At 46.3% G+C, this 26757-nt stretch overlaps 2 protein-coding genes across 2 annotated transcripts; both read right to left on the reverse strand.

Moving 5' to 3' along the window:
• Positions 1–1803: 1803 nt before the first annotated feature.
• On the reverse strand, positions 1804–10852 carry LOC136613176 (gastrula zinc finger protein XlCGF53.1-like). The gene is made up of 4 exons (XM_066594034.1): positions 10720–10852; positions 2402–2581; positions 2210–2318; positions 1804–1829 (listed from the first exon to the last, which is right to left on the reverse strand). The coding sequence occupies exons 1-4, from the start codon at positions 10795–10797 to the stop codon at positions 1804–1806; spliced, it is 393 nt and encodes a 130-aa protein (XP_066450131.1). The 5' UTR covers positions 10798–10852.
• Positions 10853–11226: 374 nt separating this feature from the next.
• LOC136613324 (gastrula zinc finger protein XlCGF66.1-like) lies at positions 11227–23960 on the reverse strand. Its single transcript, XM_066594046.1, has 3 exons — positions 23865–23960; positions 11532–11711; positions 11227–11448 (listed from the first exon to the last, which is right to left on the reverse strand). Exons 1-3 carry the CDS (start codon positions 23958–23960, stop codon positions 11227–11229), a joined length of 498 nt encoding a protein of 165 aa, XP_066450143.1.
• Positions 23961–26757: the final 2797 nt, after the last annotated feature.

Genomic DNA, 26757 nt, shown 5'->3' on the forward strand with positions numbered 1-26757 from the left:
GGCCACTGTCGGCCATTCACTTCTTTAGTGAATACTGGCAGGGGCAGCGACTTCCCTGCTGGAATTCACTAACCAGCGCTACTACCGGTAGCAGCTCTGATCCCAGCGCACACTGTGATGTCAGTGTGAAGCTGGGATCCTCCTACCCCCTCCCCTGATGTTTCTTACCACTTGGTTCCGCGAGAGCGTCCGGGGGAGGAGGCATCCGGCAGTACAGTGACGTCAGTTTGCGCTGAAGATCATCACTGCTAGTGACGTGGAGGGCAGCGGAGGAGCAGAGCTTCCAGGACATGGATAGGGTAAGTACCTGAGTGTCGGGGGGGCTCTGTCGCTGCTGGGGGGGCCCTGTTGCTGCTGGGGGGCACTGTCACTGCTGTTGAGCCGCTGTGGGGGGCACTGTTGCTGCTGGGGGCTGCTGTGGGGGTCGCTGTCGCTGCTGGGGACTGCTGTGGGGGGGCGCTGTCGCTGCTGGGGACTGCTGTGGGGGGGCGCTGTCGCTGCTGGGGACTGCTGTGGGGGGCGCTGTCGCTGCTGGGGGCTCATCATTACTAAGACAAGTGAGGGGGAGGCTGGGAGAGGCGAGGGCCTGTTTTGGGTTTATTAAATACAGTTATATATTACAATTATAAATTTTTGTTATTTCAACTATTGTGAATTTTTTTTTTTTCTCAAAGTGACAGACCGAGTTATGCTCGGATTTTTGGCGAATTTTGGCACACTGAGCTCAAAAGGTTGCCCATCACTGAGCTAGGGCCTGCTCCTCGTACACTGCACCACGACTCTAATAATCTGCATATCTCCCTGATATGTAACTGCATGCCTAGTTTTATCTTGATTTTTTTTTTATAGACAAACATGATTCCGGCCTTCTAAAGCTTTCTATGAGGCTTATTTCTGACATCTTTTTAGTGCAATTTTTCATCCTGTCCTACTATAAGTGGACCCACTATACAATGCTTTACAATTTATTTTAAAAATACCCTTCCCCAAAAAATTATTATTTGCTGCAGTTTTGCTGCATTTTTTTTCGTTGCGGTTATGCCGCAGAAGAACTGCTTCTGCAGCAAAACCACTTCTTTTGTCTCACGTATTTTCCTGCATATTTTCAGAGCAGAAAATCCGCAAGCGTTTTTTTTTTCGCAGCGCTTTTTTACTTTTGCAGCTTATTTTGGGGCGGATTTTGCTGCGTCCATAGAGGTCTATGGACAAAAAAGCGCTGCAGAAAAGTCAAAAGAATTGACATGCTGCGTCTTGAAAAACTGCACCGCAGCTGCATTTCTGCACTGCGGCAGTGCGGAAAAAATCCGTCCTGTGAGAACAGTTTTTTGCCCAAACACATTTGTACTGCATTGCACTGCAAACACAGTGGTTTTGCCGCAGTGTGGATATGCAAAGGGCAAACCGCGGCAAAACCGCGTCAAATCCGCACTGTGTGAACCCAGGCTAAACAACCGATCAGTTTCTATCAGCTCTTCTACATTACCACCACTATCTCTGCTGTAATTAATCAAATAGGTGACACAGTTCAACGGAAGAGCCAACATCCACAAACAGAGCCTTACAGTGAAAATACTCCTCGTCTCCTGACCATTACCCAAGTCGTCCTGCTAGAGTGTAAGAGAGCCGTCCATTTGTGACTTAAATTAATAAGGGTCCGTTTCATAATTAAGCAGCTTTTCATATCTTCTTTTTAATCAATTTACAATATATGTTGAATTTACATGGAAGATGTCTACAAACCTTTAAAAGAAAGGATTTATAGTGAAAAATGTATTTGTACTTTTTTGGTATTTGAGAAATGCTTTACGTTTCTATAGGTTTCCTATAGACTATAATGTAAAACAAAAATGTGTATGTTAAGCATACATTTCTTCATGAGACAGAAGGTACTTTATGCTACGCTTTACTGTCTCACAAAAAAAGTCTACAAACGTAAAGAAGGCGAAACGCAGTCAATAGTATGCACTGTTCAATGATATTTGACCAACTCTAGCCTATGGGAATGTCAAGAAATGTGTTAGAATTTTTTTATTAACATATATATGTATGACGGATGGCTAAAATGTAATGTGAATCCTCCTAACTTAACACTATTAGATGCCTGAACCTTTAAGACTATTTTTTTTTTTATTACAAATGTAGCCAATAATCCGAAAAATACAGGGTAGGTGTGTGTATAGTATAATATATTTTGTATGCATCTTCTTACCCTGGTGGTTCTCCATCATGACGTTCTTGTACAGATATTTGTGTTCTTCTAAATGCCCCCACTCCTCCATGGAGAAATAGACAGCGACATCCTCACACCTTATAGGAACCTGACAACACAATGATACCGTCATTACCCAGACACCTCTAGTGCTGTTACTGTATAATTTCCCAGCATTCCCATCAGTGTCACCTCTCCAGTCAGCAGCTCAGTGATCTTGTTGGTGAGTTCTAGGATCTTCTGCTCATGTATCGGTAAGTGAGGAGGAGCCTCTGTGATGGGGCTCTGGCTCCTGCTCCATCCTCCTGACTCATGGAGATGGCTGTTGGGAGTCACACCGTCACCTGATGTCTTCTTCACTATTGTGTAATCCTGTGTATGGAGAGAAACATGCAGAGAACTGAACCCAGTATTCCTCAATCATTAAAAAGGGAAAGTTTGTGATCCCACTGTGTAGAGCAACATGACAAAAGTTATAGTCAGTTGGGTAGTCTATCTGCCATCATGAGAGGATGTGCAGCGGGAGAGCTTTAATCTGATAGCGGCACAATCCGACACCTTCAGACTACCTCCTACATTCTACAGCTTTCTAAAAGCCTCCACAGTCCTCCTCATGCCTAGTGGCTCAAAAAGAGGGGGGCTCTGCAGCCTGATGGGATGCCATGAAGGCTTCTGACCCAACACGACATAGTGCAACTAGCGAAGATGTGGGCTAAATTTTAGGGATTCCCACATGACCAATCGCAGCAGTGGACCAGAGTTCCTGAAAACAAGAATTTGCAATGCAGAGGCTCAGCAGATGCATTTGACGCACGAGAACAGTGCCAGGAAATGTAAGAGCTGTATGGAGCTGGCAGACGCATGTGAGTGAGCTCCGTGCCCAGCACCTCAGGGAAACGTAAAAACCAACAGATCCACAGCGCCGTACCAGAAGGGGGACAGGACAAGCAAGCGCAAGGTAAAGTTGGGGCCAAAAAGGCTGACTGACTTTTGCCGTGAAAGAGCAGGAGGAGGGCGAACAGGCCGCAAGACCTTCCACGCCGGAGGAGATGCCAGGTACAGCAGTGCAGGGTGACTCCTTGCTTCAGAAACATGGTAAGCAAGCTTGCCCCAATCCCCTGCTCTCTGAGCACCAATCCAGCACACACGGAGGGGAGAGAGATGGAGGAAAGCAGGGGAGGAGACAGCCACTTCCCCCAGCATATGGACAGAGCCAGGGAAGCCACCATCTTACAGCGTTAGCCCCAGTTCCCTCATAACAAATTCAAAGCGGACGCAAAATGAAAAGTGAAGAGAGACAGTAGAGGTCCCAGACACAGTAAATAGAGAGAAGACAGGACAGGAACCCAGGGAAGAGGAAACTTATGGAGATCTCCCACTCTGATCTGACAGTGTCTGAAAATTTCATCAGGTATTTGATACTAGCCTTAAGATCCCTAAAAATGACATAGCCTCCCAAGGCATCAATCAAAGAGTTTAGGGTTATGTTTATGAAGGGTGAGTGGAGCCTCTGGAGACCAAGATGGGCGAGCTGACCAATTCACACAATGAATTGGTAGACACACATTATCACATAGTTGAAGAACTTGAAAATGTCACAGCAAAACTAGCAGACCTGGAAAATAGGAATAGACGTAACAACATAAAAATAAGAGGAGCAGCAGAGACAGTCTCATCAGCAGGGCTACCAGGGGATCTGTAAAGACTAATCAAAAAGCTGCAGCCTAAAGCCAAACAGGAGGAATTAATCATTCATAGAATACACAGGCTTCCACATCCAAAAATCAGTCTCCGAAAACCTGCCTATAACATCCATACGAAAGAATCCAACTATTCGTGGACCTCTCCCAAGCTACAATGCTATCCAGGAAAACATTTACCCCCATTACTTCCACACTAAGGGAAAATAACATCCCATACAAATAGGGATTCCCAACAAAACGTATAATAGTTAGGGAGGGAACCCTGTATATAATTCTCAAGGAAGAAGAAGGACAAAAAATATTAATAACTCAGCACAGATTGACTTCCAGCAAGAGAAACCACGTAATCTTGTAGATATGATACCTTTTAATGGCTAACAAAAATACATGATGTAATAATAGCGAGCTTCCGAACCAACGCAGGGTTCTTCTTCAGGCTTATGGATTGGATCTGAAGAGGCATGCATATTTATACATACTTATAACATACATACTCATGACAAGGCACAGATATGGATGGGATTGGTTTGTACTTAAAAGGAATTCTGCAACAGCAAACAAACTTTTTTGGTCTAGGCACTGATAGCGGAGTGAAAGTTTTATGGTCCCTAAATTACTGTTGGGGGGGGGGGGGGGGTAGGCCAGGAATGCTACAAGAGGTACACAAACATTTTTAACTAAACACTGATAAGGGAGTGAAAGTTTATGGTCCCTGAATTACTGTTGATGGGGGTCTTATCTGTGCAATAAATGTCTCACACTTCCCATTCACGCATAAATCCTGGGGAATAGTTTAACCCAGTATTCAGCGTGTCAAAGGTTGTTATCAATTTATATTCCCAAATTCTTCTGTAGTTTTGCGACTTTAACCACCCTTCAATATCAAAACTCTCATATCTCCTATGTCATGTCCACGGTTAGAGAAGTGCTCGGCCACAGGTAATTCTCTTTTTCTGTGTTTAATTGTGTGGCGATGAGATCTCATCCTTGCTTTCAGTTTATGTCCTGTTTCTCCAACATAAAGACCTCCAACAGGACATTTACTGCACATGATCAGGTACACAACAGACGTGGAACATGTGAATGTCCCTGGGATCTTGTAGTCCTGCTGTGTGTTGGGAATCCGTATCCTGTCCGTGGTCCGTACATGTCAGCAGGTCTTACAGCTCCTTACATTACAGGGGCAAGTTCCTTTTTGTGTGTCAGAGGGTAATGCACTCCTGATTATAAAGTTCCTCAAGTTAGGAGGTTGCCTGTAGCACAGAAGGGAAGGGTCCGGGAATATGGTATTCAGACGGTCAATCTTTGTGTAGGGTATGGTGGAGTTTCTTTGCGGTTTTCCTTACCTGCTCAGCAGATAGAACCCATTGACTTCAATGGGTTCCTTCATATGTGGCGTTTTTCCGCGCGCATTTTGAGTACATGGAAAAACACACGACATGCTCTATTTCTCTGCGCAATTGAGCACCTGTGTGCGATATCGCCCCCAGAAACGCTGATCAATATCACGCATGGCAAATATGCAAGTGCAAACACTCACATATGCGTGATGCAACAGTCTGCCAACCATTTGGCATTTCCTGCATAGGCAGTGAATACTATGTCACTAGTGATGTAGCGTACATTGCCCTGCAGCAAGCAGAATGCAGCGCACATACGCTAAATCACAGAAAATAAGAAAATCGGACAGCTGGAGGTGACGTGACCAAGGGGACAGGAGGAGCCAGGAGATGATCGGGGAGAAGAAGATGAAGTAAAGAGACTGCCTGGAGAGCAATAGACAAGTAGAGAATTTTTTGTTCTTAATGACAGAACCCCTTTATTTAAAATTCCCAAATATCAAGAAACTATATACAAAGCAATTATATAGTATTTCTATTTCAATGAATCCCCAGAGATAAACCCATTTGTTTTATAGAGCGCCTACAAAAGAGGGACCATGATCCAGCTAGGGTCACACCACAAAAAGGAAAGAAACAAAATATTAAAAGACATGATAACATCACTAGAAAAATTAGAGAACGGGTTAAAGAGAAACCCTTCAATGTCCCTCAAGTCGGAACTAATGAAAACTAGAGCCTAATTGAGGGGATTCTTAATAGAAAGCCATGAAAAGACGATAAAAACTATTAACACGACCCACTACATAGCAAATAATAAATGCTGTAAACTAATGGCAAATAAAGTTAAACAAAAAAGAATCAAAACAAAAATACCTCATCTAAAAGATAAAGTAAATCACAAAATTAGCAACCCTATGGGCATAGCCGAGGACTTCAGAGGGTTCTACTCCAAATTGTACAACCTTAAAAAGACCAAAGGAAAAAATCTCTCTCTCTCTCTCCCTCCCTCCCTCCCCTTCCCTCCCTCCACTTACCTACGCTAACACAAAACTAACAGAATCCCTGAATTTACCCATTACTCCCCAAGAAACGTTAAAAATTATTCAAGAGTCTTAAAAATGAAAAAGCACTGGGGCTGGACGGTTATTCTAATGAATGCTACCAAATCTTTGGCCCCCCAACTAACTGAAAAACTGACTGAAACCTTTAATATGGCCATGACGGGGGGTGTCTTTCCCCTAGAAATGCTCCAGGCCACTATTGTGCCAATTCCCTGGCCAAGGAAAAGTACAACCTTCCCGGCAAATTTCAGGCCCACCTTACTTTTAAATAGTGATCTGAAATTATATTCCAAGATTATAGCCCAACGCCTATTAAAAATACTACAATCCCTAGTACATAGTGGCCAAGCAGGATTTGTAAAAGGAAGGTAGACTTTAGATGCCACCTGAAGAATCCTGAATCTAATACACAAAATGGGCGGCCTCATCAATAGTGTCCTATCAAACACTTTCAAGATAACAAACGGAAACAGGCAAGGGTGACCCCTTTCTCCATTGTTATTTATCCTCACAATGGAAATCATACCTAGAAGCAATGAGGGGAAATACCAACATAAGAGGTATCCCAATGTCATTCAGACAACATAAAATTGGACTATTTGCGGATGACATAATACTATCAATAACTCATCCGCTTGGTTTAAGAAATTTCCCAAACAATAAAAATCTTCAGCAGTATATCCTGCTATAAAATAAATGCTAAAAGTCCAAATAATAGCAATGAAAGTATCTTTTAGTTTGAGAAACCATATTGAAAAAGAATTTCCTAATTCGTGGGAAGAGCCAGTGGATTGAAATTCCAACCAAAAATTTCAACAGTCAATATAAAACAAATCTAAACACACCTAGAATCCTTTTCCAGGACAAAGCCTTCCTGGTTGGAATGACGATCTTTCCAAAAATACTATATAGCTTCCGCTCGCTCGTACTCCCGTGCTGTCAGAAAACTATAGATGATTTTCAAAGATAAATGATATCCTTCATTTGGGGGAACAAAAGACCAAGAGTACCAGCATCCATTATGTACGGCTCACGGGAAAGAGGGGGTCTGGGAATTCCAAACCTACAGGCCTACAGACAAGCAAATCTAATAAAGCAGATGAGACCGGGTTCTTCCTAACTGACGAGATTGGTTGTGGAACAAGTTGGCACTAAACAAATAAAGATTATTATAATTATTATTATTATTATTATTATATTATTGTCCATTGCTAGAACAACACTGAATAAAGAAGGTAGAAACATGAGAAATCTGATATTGGCCTCATCCTTCCAAATGCCAGACAGGCCAACTATTAAAGCCTCAGTACAAGCATGGGTGCTCCCACTACAGATTTCGAGGTCGTACTTCCCTGAGAAATAGGTTCTAGTACCAATAGAGGTCCATTAGTTTTTCTCGTACTGCCTTTCGGTGGACAGATGGAGGGAGGGCGGAGTGACAAACATGTCTGATCTTATGGAGAAAGACGAAATAATAATTATAATAATCTTTATTTGTATAGCGCCAACATATTCCGCAGCGCTTACAAAGACAGGGGGAATACTGAAAGACAAAAGTACAAAAATTACAGAACCACGGTTACATAGTAATCAGTTGATGGAAATAATAGGGGTGAGGGTCCTGCTCCAACGAGCTTACATACTACAAGTAAGGGGGTGATACAGAAGGTAAAGAGGCTGGAGATGTGCACGGTATGGTGAGGTGGAGAGTGTGGGATGCTATACACAGACAGTGGTCAGACATTTAGCCGTGTGATGGCAGAATCAGTATGACTGCAGGAGCGGTTTATGATGGCTAGCAGGGATTGCAGTCAGTAGGTCAGGGAGCAATGTTAGGGAATGCGGTATGCCTCCCTGAAAAAGTGTGTTTTGTTTTCCCTGTGGTAGGATGTCTTTAAATAAATAAATGGTAGGAGTGGAGATCTCTCCTTGCCCCGAGCTAGCCATTCCCCTCATTGGTATAGAGAAGAGCCCCACTGAGTTTAGAAGGATGGTTACCCACATCCTGCTGACAGTCAAACTCCTAATAGGCAGAAGTTGGAAATCGCGCGACCCCCTCCCCCCATTCAAACATTAACAGACACAATAGATGTATAGATCATACAAAATTTAAATATAACCATCTAGCTACTCATGAAGACTCATGGAAAGGTTGAAATGACCTATTTCCATCATAGTCCTAAAATTGCCAGGGGTTTAAATCTCTAAACAAATTAAATATCAAAAAATTCAAATATCAACCTAAATCCACAACAGAGCAGAATAACTTGATCTGTTACATGTAAAAGAGTAGCATAGGAAATTAAGTTAAGGTTCCATTTTTTCCCCCGCTTCTCCCCTACCCTTCTTCACTATACTACCCCAACATGACCCATGCTCTCCCTTTCCCCATCTATGAGATTAATCGCATCTAAAAGAAACATTAAGACAAATACAAGTTCATATGTTCATATGATATCTGTAATTCTGTACTTACACATGGAAAACTGTATTTCAATAACAAATTTAATGTTCAAAAAACTAAAAGTTTTATCAGTTGGAGGTGCAACGTCTGAGACACAAGGAACAACACTGAGGAGATAGAAATGGCATTTGTCATGGTGGCTCTACCAACTCCTCCCCTGAGGGACGCGTGCAACCTTGGCCAAGGCGCCGCTAGGCTTCTTTCAGGCAGTGCTGATCAGCAGTCACCTAATATAGTGAACTTCAAGGCATATGTCACAGGTGACGCCACCGTTTCTTACTACGCAGGATGTCCGATAGGAAAAAGTAATAGAGTCCACACACAAGTACTTGACAACTTCAGTCACTGGGAACGGTCAATGACTGGGACTTTACTTGAGAAAAATAAGCAAATTCTTACAACAGTGCAGGAAAGATAAATTAGAGAGGTTAGGGCGAAAAACTCAGGATGACACCGGGCCCACAGTCCAAGTTATTTGTATGGCTCTGCTCCTGGACACACACACCAGAGGTGCACAAAAACACTCCCCTGACACTCACATTTAAGAGGACTTCTGAACACTGCACGGCAGTCTCTTTCTCTCTCTTCTCTCTCTCCCAGGATAGGGATCCTGGGACTAGGTCATCAGTGAACCTCTCTTCCTCCTCCATTCTTCGCACATGAGGGTTGAAGGTAACCCCATGTGGCTGGCACTCTTCCCCGACACTCAACCATTGAAGCACTGGGACCTTTTCAATCTCACCTTACACTCCTATTTATACGTTACATACCCACGTGACAGGATAATTGGTTACATTTTCCAGACATACCCCAGATATTCACAGACATTGACCTCTTACATGCTGCAGCTGTGCAATACACATAACTAGAGACAAGACAATTTGTATGGAGCATCTACATTGAAGACATCTATGCACCCGTTTGTAGCTTCTGAGCAGAGCTGTCAACCAATAGTGACAGCTGAAGGGGCACAGTACTCAGGTGAGCGCTGCAGCCCCTTCATTCCAACAATCAGAGGGGGTCTGTCTGAAGGGATGAATAAAAAAAAATGAAATAATGTAAGGACAGACCTTGTGCTCCTTCTGCCGTCAGTCTTCTATGTTTCCATATAGATCACAAACTAATAGCAAGCCATGTGATTCTGCTGGTTCCTGTCTGCCCTTTTCTCCTCAACGAGCTTACTTACCATTCTCATTGCTCCTACAACATTACTATTAGCTCATTGGTTACCACCATACAGAAGTGACCATATTGGTGGCCGATCTTCACATTTTCTGCTGTTCAGTTCTTTAGTCCTCCTTCACTTGGAAGGTCTGAAAGCCGTTATACAGGACACTGGATTGTATTTATTACTCCCCTTAATCCTTTCCAAACCAATCTTGGATTCAGGGTTTCCTAGGGGGCTTTCTGCCATTATACAACTAAAGCCAGTACTGCAGTATGTGAAGCAACGGGGTGGCCGGCAATATACAGTATGAGTACCCTGTCGGACGTCTACCAACATCGGAGCTGTACAGAATTCAATCAGAATGTTAGAAGATGTCCGACAGTGGTTTGGAAAGGGTTAATGTATTTTAACTTAACTTTGTTTAGCTTGTTAAACAATGCAATAAGGATAGGGCTACATGGTAACTTTAGCCAAGACACATGTTCCTTGGCCTAACACGGCAATATTGCTCTACGACATTGTAAACTAAGGGAGGCGATTCTGGTCCCAATGCGGCTTACAAGCTGATGTGACTGGACTAATGTAAGAAATCCAGTAGGGTTGGATTTCTTGGGATCATTGTTCATGGAAACCTTTATTGACCTTTTTCACTTTTATTAATTTACAAGGTCATAAAGCTATAATGTAAGATTTGGTCATTTTGATCTCTTTCACATCCAAAGTCGCTGTGTAACCCGAGCCATAAGAACTGAGAAATACAGAAAAGTTTACCTCTCCGGTCAGCAGGTAGATGATCTCTACGGTGAAGTTCAATATTCTTTTGGTAATCTCATTGCTGTTCTTCTCCATGCTCGGTGGGTCATTCAAGAGTAGGACTGTTTCGGAGGAGAATATGATAGAACTGGATGAACTGGAGGGATCTATTACTGCCGGCCCTTTATGAGAGAAGGAGAGACTCTAAATCATACGGGGACATCATCATGTGTGATATACAGAACCTCAGTTATTGAGCTTAAGGGCAGACTAGATGGAGCATGTGTTCTTCTTCTGTCGTCAGTCTCCTCGGCTTCTAGTCATTATATAGGTGCGGATCTAAGAGATATGACCAACAATACAGTATATAAAAGAGAAATTCCACACTCTTATCTTTTACAAAGAATCCACAGACATTGTGGAGTTTTGGTCAGTTACTTGGATCTATTTACATAGATGTATGACGGATGGCTAAAACGTGATGTGAATAGCTCCTAACTTCAGACTTTTAGATGTCCAAATCTTTCAGCCAATTTTTTTCTGATTAAAAATGCATCCAATAATCCGAAAAATATAGAATGTGTGTATATTATAAAATATATATTTTGTATGTTTCTTCTTACCCTGTGATATCGGAGGCTGGTGGTTTTCCATCATGACATCCTTGTACAGACCCTTGTGTCCTTCTAAATACTCCCACTCCTCCATGGAGAAATAAACAGCGACATCCTGATACCTTATAGGAACCTGACAACACAATGATACCTTCATTACCCAGACACCTCTAGTGCTGTTACCGTATAATTTCCCGGCATTCCCAGCAGTGTCACCTCTCCAGTGAGCAGCTCAGTGATCTTGTTGGCGAGGTCTAGGATCTTCTGCTCATGCATCAGTAAGTGAGGAGGAGCCTCTGTGATGGGGCTCTGGGTCCTGCTCCATCCTCCTGACTCATGGAGATGGCTGTTGGGAGTCGTACCGTCAACCGATGTCTTCTTCACTATTGTGTACTTCTGTGTATGGAGAGAGACATGTAGAGAACTGAACGCAGTATTACTCGGTCAAAAAAAAGTGGGAGATTGGGATCCCACTGTATAGAGCAACATGTCAAAATTTTTAATCAGTTGGGTGGCCTATCCGCACATAAGCAGAAGGACGTGCAGCTAGAGAGCTCTGATCTGGTAGCAGCACAATCTGGCTCCATCAAGCCACCTGCAGTACTCTATACCTTTCTAAAAGTTTCCACAGTCCTCCCTACGCCACTCAAGAAGAGGGGCTTTGCCACCCAATCAGATGCCACAAAGCCCTTCAAACTACCACAGTATAGAGCATCCAGCGAAGCTGCAGGCTACATTTTCAGGGACACCCATATAGCTGATCGTGGCAGCGGATTAGAGCTCCTGTAGCCAAGATTTTGTCCTGCAGAGGCTCAGCAGAGGCCCTTGATGTGAGAGAATAGTGGCAGGGAAGAAGTGAACTGGATGGAGCTGGTGGACATATGTGAGTGAGCTTTGTGCCCTACGCCTATCAGCAACATAAAACTGCGTGGCTGCTGGGAGTTGAGGTGCATCACTATTGCATATTGCACAGCTAGGCCTGCTTGCAGCCTTCCGTATAATTTATTTCTGGCTGCAGTTTGCGTAACATAAGTGCTGTCTGCCTTCAACTGCACGCCAATAAATCAAACATTTTTTACACCACTCTGTGTGTGCCGTCAACTGCAAGCACAGCATACAGCGACAGCCCCCGATAGAGGGAAAGTCAGATACACACTATATAGCCTGCATCGCATTTCAAGAAAAAAAATCCTTCTTAGGGCTACCTGTGACCGTGTGCATTTAACTGCGTGGCTGCTGGGAGTTAAGGTGCATCACTATTGCATATTGCACAGCTAGGCCTGCTTGCAGCCTTCAATATAATTTATTTCTGGCTGCAGTTTGTGTAACATAAGCGCTGTCTGCCTCCAACTGCATGCCAATAAATCAAAAATTTTTTACACCGCTCTGTGTGTGCCATCAACTGCACGTACAGGGTACGGCGACAGCCCCCGATAGAGGGAAAGTCAGATACACACTATATAGCCTGCATCGCATTTCAAGAAAAAAAATCCTTCTTAGGGCTACCTGTGATCGTGTGCATTTAACTGCGTGGCTGCTGGGAGTTGAGGTGCATCACTATTGCACAGCTAGGCCTGCTTGCAGCCTTCCGTATAATTTATTTCTGGCTGCAGTTTGCGTCACATAACCACTGTCAGCCACCAACTGCGTGCCAATAATTCACAAAATTTTTTACAACGCTCAGTGTCTGCTCTATTCGTAATCCACCATGCTGAGGGGTAGGGGTAGGGCTAGAGGCCATGGACGCGGGCGAGGACGCGGAGTTCCAAGTGAGGGTGTGGGCATAGGCCGAGTTCCTGGTCCAGGTGAATCGCAGCTGGCTGCTGCGGGATTAGGAGAGAGGAAAGTTTCTGGGGTCCCCAGCTTCATATCACAATTTTTGGGTCCATGTGGTAGACCTTTATTACAAAATGAGCAGTGTGAGCAGGTCCTCTCGTGGATGGCAGAAAATCCATCCAGCAATGTATCGACCACCCAGTCTTCTACGCCGTCCACTGCTGCAACTCTGAATCCTCTAGCTGCTGCTCCTCCTTCCTCCCAGCCTCCTCACTCCATGAAAATGGCACATTCTGATGAGCAGACAGATTCCCAGGAACTGTTCTCGGGCCCCTGCCTTGATTGGGAAAAAATGGTTCTTATCCCACCTGAGGAGTTTGTCGTGACCGATGCCCAACCTTTGGAAAGTTCCCGGGGTCCGGGTGATGAGGCTGGGGACTTCCGGCAACTGTCTCAAGAGCTTTCAGTGGTTGAGGAGGACGATGATGATGAGACACAGTTGTCTATCAGTGAGGCAGTAGTAAGGGCAGTCAGTCCGAGGGAGGAGCGCACAGAGGATTCGGAGGAAGAGCTGCTGGACGATGAGGTGATTGACCCCACCTGGTTTGACAGGTCTTCAGAGGGGGAGGCATGTGCAGCAGCAGGACAGGTTGGAAGAGGCAGTGGGGTGGCCAGAGGTAGAGGCAGGGCCAGAGCGAATAATCCTCCAACTGTTTCCCAAAGCACCCCCCCGCGCCAAGCCACCATGCAGAGGCCAAGGTGCTCAAAGGTGTGGCAGTTTTTCACTGAGAGCGCAGACGACCGACGAACAGTGGTGTGCAACCTTTGTTGCACAAAGATCAGCCGGGGGAGCCACCACTACCAGCCTCACGACCACCAGCATGCGCAGGCATATGATGGCCAAGCACCCCACAAGGTGAGACGAAGGCCGTTCACTGCCTCCGGGTTACACCACTGCCTCTCCCCCTGTGCCCCAACCTGCCACTCAGATACAAACCCCCCTCTCAGGACACAGGCACAAGCGTCTCCCGGGCTGCACCCACACCCTCACCTCTGCTGTCCTCGGCCCCATCCAGCAAGGTCTCTCAGCGCAGCGTCCAGCTGTCGTTAGCACAAGCGTTGGAGCGAAAGCTCAAATACACCGCCATGCACCCGCACGCTCAAGCTTTAAACGTGCACATTGCCAAATTGATCAGCCAGGAGATGCTGCCGTACAGGCATGTGGAAACGGAGGCTTTCAAAAACATGATGGCGGTGGCCCCGCGCTACTCGGTCCCCAGTCGCCACTATTTTTCACGGTGTGCCGTCCCAGCCCTGCATGACCACATCTCCCGCAACATTGTACGCGCCCTCACAAACGCGGTTACTGCCAAGGTCCACTTAACAACGGACACGTGGACAAGCACAGGCGGGCAGGGCCACTATATCTCCCTGAAGGCACATTGGGTGAATTTGGGGAGGCTGGGACCGAGTCAGAGCCTGGGATCGCTCACGTCCTACCCACCCCCAGAATAGCGGGCCTCAGCTCGGTGCTGGTATCTGTGGCAGTGTATGCCACCTCCACTAAACCTTCCCCCTCCTCCTACGCAACCTCTACCTCGCAATTAAGATGTGTCAGCAGCACGTCACCAGCAGTCGGTGTCGCGCAGCGCGGCAGCACAACGGTGGGCAAGCGTCAGCAGGCCGTGCTGAAACTAATCAGCTTAGGAGAGAAGAGGCACACGGCCCATGAACTGTTGCATGGTCTGACAGAGCAGACCGACCGCTGGCTTTCGCCGCTGAGCCTCCAACCGGGCATGGTCGTGTGTGACAACGGCCTTAATCTGGTAGCGGCTCTGCAGCTCGGGAGCCTCACGCACATGCCATGCCTGGCCCACATCTTTAATTTGGTGGTTCAGCGGTTTCTGAAAGGCTACTCACACTTGTCAGACCTCCTCGGCAAGGTGCGCCGGGTCAGCGCACATTTCCGCAAGTCCACCACGGACGCTGCCACCCTGCAGACCCTGCAACATTGGTTTAATCTGCCAGTGCACCGACTGCCGTTCGACGTGCCCACACGGTGGAACTCTATGCTGCACATGTTGGCCAGGCTGTATGAGCAGCGCAGAGCTATAGTGGAATACCAACTCCAACATGGGCGGTGTAGTGGGAGTCAGCCTCCTCAATTCTTTACAGAGGAGTGGGCATGGATGGCAGACATCTGCCAGGTCCTCAGAAACTTTGAGTAGTCTACCCAGATGGTGAGCGGTGATGCTGCAATCATTAGCGTCACCATTCCTCTGCTATGCCTCTTGAGAAGTTCCCTGCAAAGCATAAAGGCTGACGCTTTGCGGTCGGAACAGGAGACGGGGGAAGACAGTATGTTGCTGGATAGTCAGAGCACCATCATGTCTATATTCCAGTGCGTTTTGGAGGAGGAGGAGGGGCAGGAGCCTGAGGAGGAGGAGGGGGAAGAGAAAGCTGGGCCCATTGCAGAGGGTACCCATGCTGCTTGCCTCTCATCTGTTCATCGTATATGGCCTGTGGAGGAGGAGGAGGAGGAGGAGGAGGAGGAGGAACCAGAAAGTGATCTTCCTAGTGAGGACAGCGATGTGTTGCGTACAGGTACCCTGGCACACATGGCTGACTTCATGTTAGGATGCCTTTCTCGTGACCCTCGTGTTAGACGCATTCTGGCCACTACGGATTACTGGGTGTACACACTGCTCGACCCACGTATAAGGAGAACCTTTCGACTCTCATTCCCGAAGAGGAAAGGGGTTCGAGAGTGATGCTATACCACAGGGCCCTGGTGGACAAACTGATGGTAAACTTCCCATCTGACAGCGCTAGTGGCAGAAGGCGCAGTTCTGAGGGCCAAGTAGCAGGGGAGTCGCCGAGATCAGGCAGCATGTTCAGCGCAGGCAGGGGAACACTCTCCAAGGCCTTTGCCAGCTTTATGGCTCCCCAGCAAGACTGTGTCACCACTCCCCAGTCAAAGCTGAGTCGGAGGGAGCACTGTAAAAAGATGGTGAGGGAGTACGTAGCTGATCGTACCACCGTCCTCCGTGATGCCTCTGCTTTGTACAACTACTGGGTGTCAAAGCTGGACATGTGGCACGAACTCGCGCTGTATGCCCTGGAGGTCCTTGCTTGCCCTGCCGCTAGCATCTTGTCAGAGAGGGTGTTTAGTGCAGCTGGGGGAATCATCATGGATAAGTGTACCCGCCTGTCAACTGCCAGTGCCAACATGCTTACACTCATGAAGATGAACAAAGCCTGGATTTCCCCAGACTTCTCTTCTCCACCAGTGGAGAGCAGCATTACCTAAAGATTATTTTCGCTGCAACCGCGGATGCAAGCATTGTTTCCTATCACCGGAAAAAAGGCATATTTACCTTTGTCAATCTGTGTATGATATTAGTCCTCCCCCTTCTGCTCCTCCTCCTGAAACATCATGCCATCACGCTGAACTGCCAATTTTTCTGTGGCCCAAAAGGCTCATATAACTATTTTTAAGCAATATTTCTAATTAAAGCATTGAAACTTCAACATGAACCAATTTTTTTAACAGGGCTGCCTCCAGGCTCTGTTACAAATTAAGCCACAGTGAGCTAAAATATTAATGGGTTTCACCTGCCCTCTCGGTTGAGCAATTTTTCTGGGGTACATTTGTACTGTTGGTACACTAATTTTTTGGGCCCTCGCCTACACTCTAATCCAAGAAATTTTTCTGGCGTTCGCCTCCACTCATGGTACACCAATGTGTCAGGGGTTGGCCTACACTCATGCTACAGAAATGTAACTCGGGTCTGCCTGCCTATACTTCTGCCACAGTAATGCTAGAGGGGTCTGCCTATACTTCTGCAACAGAAATGTTACTTTGGTCTGCCTATACTTCTGCTCCTGAAATGTTACTGGGGTTTGCCTATACTTCTACATAAATGATAAAGGGGTCTGCCTATACTGCACCTACAAAAATGGTACTGGGGTCGGTCTATACTTCTGCTACATAAATGTTACAGGGGTCTGTCTATGCTGCTGCTACAGAAATGTTAGAGGGGTCTGCGTATAAACAATAAAAACATTGAACTGTAAAACACAGTAACGGAAAAATATAGAAACAATCTTTAAAAATGTTCACATGTAAATTTTAAATGGGTGCCTTCCGGCAAAAGGAAAACGACTGTTAGAATCAAGAACTTTGCATTACTATATATTTTTTTAACTCTGTAGATATGAATGCCCTTCACTAAGAGCATAACGGTACAAGTATTTTGGTTGTAGAACGTATAAGGGTTAAAAAAGCAGATGGATTATAAATAGGCAATGGATCAAACATGGCATCTGGGTTATTGTCATAAGAGGCAGGAGCCTGAAAACTAGGTTGCAAAGCATATGATGGCCAAAGAGGGGCTGTTCCTTGTATGGGGTTTGGCTGGTTATCTGGGGGCACACTATGAAAATTATTGTTGTTCTGGATTGCAATCTCCTGCAGGTTATTTGACAGTAAACACAGAAGGTTTATCAGCTCTGGCATACCCACTTCTGCCACCCCAGTGCTCTGCTGCCCTACAGCTGGAAGCCCTTGTTCTGCCATCAGGTTCCCCTCTCTTTGGACATCTTCTAATATAGTTAAGAATATGTCATCGGGAACATCCAGCTCCTTCTCTCTTTGTATCTTGCGGACTTTTCTGGGACAAGAAGACCAACATGGGTGGTTTGGAAGAACTAGGACCAATAACATATTAGGATGATCATCATCAAGACCTGGCCCCCCTAAGGGTTGCAGTTTGGAAGGTAATGGTCGGCATGCTGCCAGTGGAATAATGAAGGCTTCCATCTTGTTGGTACTGATAATAATTACATATTTTAGTGTACAGCTGAGGTAGGAATAGAGCCGACAATAGAACACAGCATCCCTGCAGGGCTGGGGACAGAGTTGCAGCAGGCACATATCCTTGGTGGAAGCAGGCCAGCTGAGATCCACATACTCCTGGACTGATTTTGGACTGATGAGGTCTTTACTTGTGATCATCTTTGGTAATTACTGACAAAGATGAGTGGTATAGCCAGAAGCTTGCATTGCTAACATTTTGAAATGGTCAACAGAAAACATATGAATGAAGCCTTTCCATATTTTTGATTGAGATGAGGAGGAGTTCAGACTTTTAGTACCTAGAATATCCTTTTCATTGCTATCAAATGCCCCTCTTGTCTCAGAAAATAGTAGCTTTTCCACATAGCTGTTGTCGCTTCCACTTTTGTTCTGTGGCTTTACTTTTGTCAGTTGGCTCTTATTCGTACCTGAATGTTTGATTTTGCCCATGGAGGCAAAATTCAAGGTGGAGGCGCGGAACCGAGCCTGACCCTGGGCCCGCTAACGTGCTTCCCACACAGACTATAGCGGGTCCTGGTCATGGTGTCTTGGCCTTGTAATGCCACCTCCTCCTCCCGCTTGTGGTCAGGGGATCAGCAATGCGCATTATGTATTTTCTCTCGTGTTACCACAGTTATCGGAGAAACTTGTTTGGGCCAAAGGAGAGGAGCGTAACTGCATTAATGTTACAGGAATCTGCCTATACTTCAGCTGCAAAAATGTTACAGGGGTCTGCCAATACTGCTGCTACATAAATGTTTCTGGGGTCTGCATATACTTCTGCAACTAAAATGTAACTGGGGTCTGTCTATACTGTTACTACTGAAATGTACCTAATACTGGGCTCTACCTATACTGCTGCTACGGAAATGTTACTGGGGTCTGTCTATACTTTTACTACTGAAATGTTACTAAAACTGGGCTCTGCCTATACTGCTGCTACTGAAATGTTACTGGACTCTGCCTTTACTGCTGCAACTGAAATGTTACTGGGGTCTGTCTATACTGTTACTACTGAAATGTTACTAATACTGGGCTCTGCCTTTACTGCTGCAACTGAAATGTTACTGGGGTCTGTCTATACTGTTACTACTGAAATGTTACTAATACTGGGCTATGTCTATACTGCTGCTACTGAAATGTTACTGGGCTCTGCCTATACTGCTGCAACTGAAATGTTACTGGGGTCTGTCTATACTGTTACTACTGAAATGTTACTGGGCTCTGCCTATACTGCTGCTACGGAAATGTTACTGGGGTCTGTCTATACTGTTACTACTGAAATGTTACTGGGCTATGCCTATACTGCTGCTACGGAAATGTTACTGGGGTCTGTCTATACTGTTACTACTGAAATGTTACTGGGCTCTGCCTATACTGCTGCTACGGAAATGTTACTGGGGTCTGTCTATACTGTTACTACTGAAATGTTACTAATACTGGGCTCTGCCTATACTGCTGCTACGGAAATGTTACTGGGGTTTTTCTATACTGTAACTACAGAAATGTTACTGGGGTCTACCTAGACTTCTGCAACATAACTGTTAGTGGGGTCAGCTTATACCTTTGCTACAGGAATATTACAGGGGCCTGTGCATAGTATGGGTGCACTAAGTTTTCCCATCGCTTTGTTCTATGTATCTGGCCCCCCCCCGGAAAAAAACAGACTGACTAGGGCATGGAGTGTGGGCCGAAGCCAACCTGTATTTTATCTCACGTTACCTCAGCTTTCCGGAGCACTGCAATGGGATATATTTATGTACCAGTTGGTGGGTTCCAGGGAGCCACCCATGCTGTGGGTGCACACAGACTTCCCATAGTGGAGTTGTACCTGCCTGGCACTATGAAAAAAGGCCAGACTGACTAGGGCATGCAGTGTGGGCCGAAGACCACCTGTATTTTATCTCACGTTACCTCAGCTATCCGGGGCACTGCAATGGGATTTATTAATATACCGTCGGTGGCTTCCTGGGATCCACCCATGCTGTGGGTCCACACAGACTTCCCATAGCGCAGTTATACCTGCCTGGCACTATGAAAAAAACCCAGCCTGACTAGGGCATGCAGTGTGGGCTGAAGCCAACCTGTAATTTATCTCACGTTAGCTCAGATATCCGGGGTACTGCAATGGGATTTATTAATGTACCGTCGGTGGGTTCCAGGGAGCCACCCATGCTGTGGGTGCACACAGACTTCCCATAGCGGAGTTCTACCTGCCTGGCACTATGAAAAAAAAACAGCCTTACTAGGGCATGCAGTGTGGGCTGAAGCCAACCTGTACTTTATCTCACGTTAGCTCAGATATCCGGGGTACTGCAATGGGATTTATTAATGTACCGTCGGTGGGTTCCAGGGAGCCACCCATGCTGTGGGTGCACACAGACTTCCCATAGCGGAGTTGTACCTGCTTGGCACTATGAAAAAAGCCCAGCCTGACTAGGGCATACAGTGTGGGCCAAAGCCAACCTGTATTTTATCTCACGTTACCTCAGCTATCCAGGGCACTGCAATAGGATTTATTAATGTACCGTCGGTGGCTTCCTGGGACCCACCCATGCTGTGGGTCCACACAGACTTCCCATAGCGGAGTTCTACCTGCCTGGCACTATGAAAAAAACCCAGCCTTACTAGGGCATGCAGTGTGGGCCGAAGCCAACCTGTATTTTATCTCACGCTACCTCAGCTATCCGGGGCACTGCAATGGGATTTATTATTGTACTGTCGGTGGCTTCCTGGGACCCACCCATGCTGTGGGTGCACACAGATTTCCCATAGCGGAGTTGTACCTGCCTGTGACTTTAAAAAAAGCCCAGCCTTTCTAGGGCATGCAGTGTGGGCCGAAGCCAACCTGTACTTTATCTCACGTTACCGCAGCTATCCGGGGCACTGCATTGGGACAAACAAGAGGAGCGATACAGCGCTAATGAGACGTGCACAGCTACGCTAGCATTGGAGTCTGCTCTAGGCCCGCGATTGCTGAGGGTTTGTGCAGAGTCCTATGTCCTGGGTACAGTGAAAGTCCGCTTCCTGCCTACGATTGCTAAAACTGTTGGCTGAGGCCTATGTCCCGGGGGAACTGCAACTGCGCCAGGTTGGGGCTGTGCAACTTTTTCCTGGCTAATCCAGTCATTGGAGAGGGGAAAGAAAGCGTAACTGATTTACTGAGCCCGTCGCAGATGAACTAGCATCGAAGTCCGCTTCATGCCCGCGTTTGCTGGGGGTGTGGGCTGACGCCTATGTCCCGGGGGAAGTGCAACTATGTGAGGTTGGGGCTGTGGAGCTTTTTCCTGCTAATCCAGTCATTGGAGCGGTGAAAGGAAAGCTAACTGATTTAATGAGCCTGTCGCAGATGAACTAGCATCGAAGTCCGCTGCATGCCCGCATTTGCTGGGGGTGTGGGCTGAGGCCTATGTATCGGGGGAAGTGCAAGTACACTAGGTTGGGGCTGTGGAGCTTTTTCCTGCTAATCCAGTTATTGGAGCGGTGAAAGGAAAGGTAACTGATTTACTAAGCCCGATGAACTAGCATCGAAGTCCGCTTCATGCCTTCGATTGCTGAAGCTGTGGGCCGAGGCCTATGTCGTCGGCGTGGTGCAAGTCTGCCATGTTTGGCCGCTCTGATTTATTTATTGTTCATGTCTTGGGTTGCCTAGGACACACCTATGCTGTTGGTGCACACTTAGTTCCCATTGCGATGTTTGACCTGTCTGGCACAAAGACACTGACTGACTTGGGTAGGGGACAGAGTGCAGATGGCTTTCCCCTTGCGGTGTCGATTGAGCTATGCGACACCTAGACAGAATTAATACTGTGTGGGCACATGGATTCCCCATAGCTATGTAACTCATGCCCACGTTTGCAGCTCCTCACGGAGGTGGCACAGGATTGGAATGAAGATCGAACGTCAATTTCTCATTGATTTTCTACAGCATTGTGGGCTATTGCCCCACCCCCTTTTAAAGAGGGTCGCTGCCAGGCCCTACCAACCCTCTGCAGTGTGTGCCTCCGGTTCCTCCTCATTGCAGACGCACTTATAAATAGACATGAGGGTGGTGTGGCTATGCAGCTAGCGTGTGGCATGAGGGCAGCTGAAGGCTGCGCAGGGACACTTGTGTGTGCGCTGCGGACGCAGGGTCGTGTGTGTGTGTGTGTGTGTGTGGGGGGGGGGGGGTTGGGCAGCATGTAACCCAGGAGAAGAGGCAGCGGTGTGTCCCAGAGGCAGTGCTTGTGCTTGGTTGGAGGTAGTGTGGTGCTTAGCTAAGGTGTGCCTTGCTAATAAGGGTTTGTCCGAAGTAAGAATTGTTGGGGGGGGGGGGGGGTCTCACTCTTGCCGCTATTGTGGCTTAATAGTGGGACCTGGGAGCCTCAGATGCAGCCCAGCATTTTGCCCCTCGCCTGCCCTATCCGTTTCTGTGTCGTTTCCATCACTTTCTTGGGTTTTCCAGATTTTCACAAATGAAAACCTTAGCGGAGCACCGGTCATACACAAAAATGCTTGAGTCGCCCATTGACTTCAATGGGGTTCGTTACTCGAAACAAACTCTCGGGCATCGCGGAAAGTTCAACTCGAGCAACGAGCACCCGAACACTTTGGTGCTCGCTTATCTCTAACCATGATCCAACTATGGTCTCACCACATAAAGGAAAAAAACTAAATACTAAAAGACATGATAACGTCACTAGAAAAATGAGAGGACGAGTTAAAGAGAAAGCCTTCAATGTCACTCAACTTGGAAAGATTAAAAACTGGAGCTAGATTTAAAGGATTCCTAATAGAAAGCCACGAAAAGACAAAAAAAAACCTATTAAGATTACCCACTACATAGCACATAATAAATTCAGTAAGCTGATGGCGATAGGGTTAAACAAAAAAGAAAAAGAATCAAAAGAAAAATACCTCATGTGATAGATAAACTAAATCACAAAATTAGCAACCCTATGTGTATAGCCGAGGTCTTCAGAAGGTTCTACTGCAAATTGTACAACTTAAAGAAGACCATGAAACCCCACAACCATCCAAGGAAAAAAAAGTTATACACATATATATATATATGGACTCTAGTTGGTTTTGTGCTAGCGTAGGTAAGTGGATCAAGCAGAGATACGCTTTCTCTACTTGATCCACTTACCTACGCTACCACAAAACCAACTAGAGTCCCTAAATTTACCCACCGAAAACCTTCCACAGGCTGTGTGACGAATTTATCCTTCATAGAAGTGAGTTCTTCAGATATCTACAAATTAAAGATATTCTGGAAGAATTCACAACAAAAGAGCTCCAACTCCCGAATTACTGATATAACTGTCTATTCAGCCCTCCTCCTTACAATCTTAGTCTGAAATGTCCCTACAAGATCTTTAACCAAGAAATGGCAGAGGCAGAAGGAGTTTCAAGAAACCTCACATCCTCAACTGGGAGAGAAATCTAAGGCCTCATATTCTGTGGAGAAGTGTTCCTGCGCGTTTATGTGGGCCCACAGGTCTACACTATGTGTAAGCCTAATAGAAGTCCACTTCAAGGTAACTACTAGAGGGTATTATTCACCCTTTAAGATAGCTACCCTCTTCCCAAATACCACAGACGATTGTTGGAGACTCAGTGGGGGTCAATGTGCCCTACTCCATATATTTTGGAGGTGGGGAAACTGTGTTTCCGGTGGCAGGGTGTCTCTAAATTATTAGAAAAAAATAGTAGGAGTGGAGATCTCTCCTTGCAACGAGCTAGCCATTCCCCTCATTGATATAGAGAAGAATCCCCACTGAGTTTAGAAGGATGGTTACCCACATCCTGCTGACATTTATTAGTTTACAAGGTCACAAAGCTATAATATAACATTTGGTCATTTTGACCTGTTTTACATCCAATGTCGCTGTGTAACCCGAACCATAAGAACTGTGAAATACAGAAAAGTTTACCTCTCCGGTCAGCAGGTAGATGATCTCTAGGGTGAGGCTTAATATTCTCTTGGTAATCTCATTGCTGTTCTTCTCCATCCTCGGGGGGTCATTCATGAGGACCATTTTGGATGAGGACCCGAGAGAACTGGAGGGTTCTAGTGCTGCCGACCCTTTATGAGAGAAGGAGAGACTCTCAATCATACGGGGACATCATCATGTGTGATATACAGAACCCCCTTATAGAGCATTCAGGGAAACGGGGTCTTCAGAGCAGTCACCACATTACAGGGGGATTACCAATTAGATGCTTGGAACAACCTTTCAGCCGATGTGGTTGAAAAATCATTAATAAATTAATTACTGCCGCCTGGGATAAGCAGAGATCTATCCTGCGGCCGCTGTCGCACGGTGAGAAGACGGCGCAAGGTTTGTGGGTTGTGAGATGGACGAATATGAATCACATTCTTTTGGGTGGGGTCAAATATATGAGCGATGTCTTCCTGCATCACAGTATGGAAAACAATTGCGGCATGTCCAATCTATGTGTGTTCCCTCGGTATGCCTCGCCTATTGGTTTCAACAGGGCCCGAAAACCCAGCGTATGATTTACATGTGAAGCGCGTTTTACCATTGAAAACACTTTGCGATCATCCATTGCAGCTGAAAGCGACACAATCCCCTCACATCCACGGGGACGTCGCAAATTGTTGAGCATGATATCAAATTTCACACCCTGATATCGCACTCGCTGCATGAAATTAGCCTGAGGAGAAACAACCCCTGACAAGCCCTCATTATACCCGCAGGAAGGCATCTGCGCACCACAAGCCCTTATTATACCTGCAGGATGGTGTCTCTGCCTCACAATCCCTTATTATACCAGCAGGATGGTGTCTGTGCATCACAATCCCTTATTATACCAGCAGGATGGTGTCTGTGCATCACAATCCCTTATTATACCAGCAGGATGGTGTCTGTGCATCACAATCCCTTATTATACCAGCAGGATGCTGTCTGTGCATCACAATCCCTTATTATACCAGCAGGATGCTGTCTGTGCATCACAATCCCTTATTATACCAGCAGGATGCTGTCTGTGCATCACAATCCCTTATTATACCAGCAGGATGGTGTCTGTGCATCACAATCCCTTATTATACCAGCAGGATGGTGTCTATGCATCACAATCCCTTATTATACCTGCAGGAAGGAGTCTGCGCTCCACAAGCCCTTATTATACCTGCAGGAAGGAGTCTGCGCTCCACAAGCCCTTATTATACCTGCAGGAAGGAGTCTGCGCTCCACAAGCCCTTATTATACCTGCAGGAAGGAGTCTGCGCTCCACAAGCCCTTATTATACCTGCAGGAAGGAGTCTGCGCTCCACAAGCCCTTATTATACCTGCAGGAAGCTGTCTGCGCAGCAGAAGCCCTTATTATACCTGCAGGAAGGGGTCTGCGCAGCAGAAGCCCTTATTATACCTGCAGGAAGGGGTCTGCGCAGCAGAAGCCCTTATTATACCTGCAGGAAGGGGTCTGCGCACCACAAGCCCTTATTATACCTGCAGGAAGGGGTCTGCGCACCACAAGCCCTTATTATACCTGCAGGAAGGGGTCTGCGCACCACAAGCCCTTATTATACCTGCAGGAAGGGGTCTGCGCACCACAAGCCCTTATTATACCTGCAGGAAGGGGTCTGCGCACCACAAGCCCTTATTATACCTGCAGGAAGGGGTCTGCGCACCACAAGCCCTTATTATACCTGCAGGAAGGGGTCTGCGCACCACAAGCCCTTATTATACCTGCAGGAAGGGGTCTGCACACCACAAGCCCTTATTATACCTGCAGTAAGGGGTCTGATCACCACAAGCCCTTATTATACCTGCAGGAAGGTGTCTGCGCACCACAAGCCATTATTATACCCGCAGGAAGGGGTCTGCGCACCACAAGCCCTTATTATACCCGCAGGAAGGTGTCTGCACACCACAAGCCCTTATTATACCTGCAGGAAGGTGTCTGCACACCACAAGCCCTTATTATACCTGCAGGAAGGTGTCTGCGCACCACAAGCCCTTATTATACCTGCAGGAAGGGGTCTGATCACCACAAGCCCTTATTATACCTGCAGGAAGGTCCCTGCGGACCACAAGACCTTATTATACCTGCAGGAAGGTGTCTGCACACCACGAGCCCTCATTATAGCTGCAAGAAGGTGTCTGCGCACCACGAGCCCTCATTATACCTGCAGGAAGGGGTCTGATCACCACAAGCCCTTATTATACCTGCAGGAAGGTCCCTGCGCACCACAAGCCCTTATTATACCTGCAGGAAGGTGTCTGCGCACCACAAGCCATTATTATACCCGCAGGAAGGTGTCTGCGCACCACAAGCCCTTATTATACCTGCAGGAAGGAGTCTGCGCTCCACAAGCCCTTATTATACCTGCAGGAAGGGGTCTGCACACCACAAGCCCTTATTACACACGCAGGAAGGTGTCTGTGCACCACAAAACCTTATTATACTGCTTACTGTAATTACAGAAACTGCACCAAAATACCCAACAAAACTGCACAAAAACAGCTTAACATAAACTTACGCGAATTCTCCAGCATCACAGGGAGTTTATATACTTTTTCCACCTTAATTTTGTTTAAATCTCACTAAAATAATGCAGCAGCCGTCAGGTGTGAATGTAGCTGATATCAGTGTGCTGTATATGTGTATATATATATATATATATATATATCTTCTGGCTGATAACAGAGACAACAGCACGAACCAGGAACTGCTACACTGTAATATCTGAAGGACCTGTGATGATGTCACTGTCATGTGATCAGTATATAAGGGTCGGAGCTCAGCAGTGAGAAAAAGTAGTGACTAAAGGACTTGTGATGATGTCATTGTCATGTG

The sequence above is a fragment of the Eleutherodactylus coqui genome, chromosome 1, assembly GCF_035609145.1.
Source record: "Eleutherodactylus coqui strain aEleCoq1 chromosome 1, aEleCoq1.hap1, whole genome shotgun sequence".
NCBI classification, from domain to species: Eukaryota; Metazoa; Chordata; class Amphibia; order Anura; family Eleutherodactylidae; genus Eleutherodactylus; species Eleutherodactylus coqui.